At 29.9% G+C, this 2,829-nt stretch overlaps 1 protein-coding gene across 1 annotated transcript; it reads right to left on the reverse strand.

Annotated features, from left to right (window-relative positions):
• Window positions 1-565: 565 nt before the first annotated feature.
• Window positions 566-2,606, reverse strand: LOC110914351. The gene is made up of 9 exons (XM_035984478.1): window positions 2,454-2,606; window positions 2,098-2,365; window positions 1,877-1,976; window positions 1,668-1,774; window positions 1,466-1,550; window positions 1,256-1,391; window positions 950-1,158; window positions 761-837; window positions 566-603 (listed from the first exon to the last, which is right to left on the reverse strand). Exons 1-9 carry the CDS (start codon window positions 2,604-2,606, stop codon window positions 566-568), a joined length of 1,173 nt encoding a protein of 390 aa, XP_035840371.1.
• Window positions 2,607-2,829: the final 223 nt, after the last annotated feature.

Here is a 2,829-nt window from a genome sequence, read left to right on the forward strand (position 1 = left end):
CATCATCAACCTGAACATCCGAGACACCAGCCTTTTTAACCTTTGTTGATGATAGAGATGTGCTTTCTTCAACTTCATACACGTCAGCAAGGTTACGTTTCAATTCCGAAGACGAAGTTTTAGAACAATCTTTAGATGTGCAATCGGGTGTTAAGCTATCACCAATAGAATCCACAGCATCCTGAATAATATGTTCAAAATTAGAAAGTATATAAAATGTTTAAAACATTTGGTATTTTGTAACATTAACTTAAAATACATACCTTTAGAGCAAAAGGGTTTCCAGTTGACATATCACTAAGTGAAACATCAGCAGCCGCCTCGTCCACACCCTACAATTCAAAAAATAATAAGGCTAGGCACAACAAAACTAATAAATCTCATAACATAACTTTAATTCAAAGGTTTGTAATTGTTAACCTGATCAGCTGGAATTCGGCTCTCCAAGGACTCAATGATTGCTGCATCATTCACCAACTTATGAACAGCATAACCATCAATATGGTTGTCAATATTGAATTGACTAATTTGAATCTTGAAGGCAAACTTCTTATCATTCAAAGATTTAAACTGATAGGGAATGGTTTTCTCTTCCAAAGATGCCTAATATACACGAATCAAAATTTATTGAAAAGAACATAGAAATAAGATTTAAACATTAATAATATGTAACTTGTATATGAATTTAAAGAAAGTAGTGATGTGAAATAAGTTACCTGATCCACTTTACACTTCTCAAGCAATTGAATTGCTGTCATACCCAACATTTTTCTAGCTTCACGGTCGAACAAAATCAAAGAGGCAATAGCTGCATAATCTTGTACTCTTATTGGAATCCTGAAACTAAATGCACAAAAAGTGATTCACAAAATAAATACATTTTACATTCCTAAAGTAAAATAAAGTAATCATAAATATAATATAATTACAAATCATATTAGTAACTTACATCGGCGTCGCAGCCACAACCTCCTTAGGACAATCTTGATTTGAGCAAACTAAAACTTGTTTAAACTTCGGTTCTTCAGCACCGTCTTCAGCATCCTCAATGACCATAGTTGTCTCAACCTTCCGAGTGCACTCCTCACAACCAAGGTAGTACCAATCATCTTTATCATCCACACCCATGATCGTACCAAGAACTATGACCTCACAAGGCTGAAATTATATGTAAGACATTAGAGTTATAAAAATGAATTTTGAAACAAATTTTGTGTAATATATTTATTTAAAATATTAAAAAGTAGACACAAACCTTATCCAAGAGCGTAATATCACGAAAATTGGAAAACGGATGCTTCACTAAAAAGTCATCTGCAACGCTTATACTTCCAGATGAACCAATTGATTTCTGACCATTAGAAGATGTTTTACATATCTTCTCAACAAACCTGATTACAATAATGGAAGCAAAAAAATTTAACAACATCAATAAGTAGTTCATATTATTTTAGAAATTGTTTACTTTGTTCTAAATGAACGAATCTCCTCTATGTCAGCATTGATAAACAGCCTTGTTATATGGAAAGCATTAGATAGCGTCGTCTTCCCTGTGTCAAAAAATTAATATCAGATATTAGGATATTCAACTTCGTAAATGATATAAAAATTTTATAAAATTAAAAAAGTATTTAATGATTTAATACATTTATACTTGTTGAAACTACCAAACAGCACAAGCAGAACAACATGAACTTCTTCTTTATGACTCTGAATATAACCAATCATCTCATCGCAATACTCATCCCATAAAGTGCAGTTTAACTTGATACCCCTACATAAATACAAAATAAATATATCAGAGGATATCATAAAATAAAAAAGATACTTGACACTACAGTTAAAATAAACTTAATTTATAATTTAATTAACAGACTCTTCATCCAGCAATTGCAAGTTCATGTATTTGCTATCTTTTCCCATCTTCGTTTTGGTCATCTCTGGTTCAGACCACTCATCTACATATCCAATAAAATCTGAAAAAAAAAATTTGATAAATAAATAATGTAATCAGAACAAAAAAAAAATTAAAAATTAATCTATATTTATATATTTCTTAATTTATAATATTGTTGGTATATATGATGAAGTACAAACCAACTCGATACTTGACATCGACTTCACCGCCTTTAATGGACTCAAAAGAGGCTAACCGAATACCATATAAATTTCCATCAAAGTTCTCACACTTTTTAACAGATGTATCAAAGTTTAAGCTAATAGCATGTTCCTTATCAAAGTGTTTGAAATTTGACTTAATGACAGAAAGTTGAGATTTATAAATGTAATAAGACTCGTTTTCATTAAGCAAAATTTTATGTTTTTTCATGAACTTGCTCCAAACAGTTGCCTGCATCCTGGTACCCTAATAAAAACAGAAAAAATTTGATAAGTATATACAAAAATATAAAAAATAAGCTACATTTTAAAAATCAGATGACATTCAAACCAACCTGCTCATCCATGACCACCATTTCAGTACCAACGATTTCTCCTTCTCTTTTTGGATTCACACGAATCCAAAGTCTTAACACCTTGATTTTGATGGTAAACAACTTGGATCTCCAATCAAGATTGTTTAAGAAAGTAACATTATTTTCATCCATTTATATGATATTTGAGCAGAAATGATATGATTAATGTTAGAAAATAATTCGTAATGAAATCAAATGAATGTATTAACTAAATATATATATACAAATTTAGTTTACTTATTTTTGTAAAGTTAAAAAAATTATTAGAAAACAAAATCTTGCCCGAAATTAAAGACATTTTTTATTTTTAGAAATGGGTTTACATTTCTAAAAAAACTACAAATCATCTTAAAGA

This window comes from Helianthus annuus, chromosome 15 (assembly GCF_002127325.2).
Source record: "Helianthus annuus cultivar XRQ/B chromosome 15, HanXRQr2.0-SUNRISE, whole genome shotgun sequence".
In the NCBI taxonomy this organism is placed as follows: domain Eukaryota; kingdom Viridiplantae; phylum Streptophyta; class Magnoliopsida; order Asterales; family Asteraceae; genus Helianthus; species Helianthus annuus.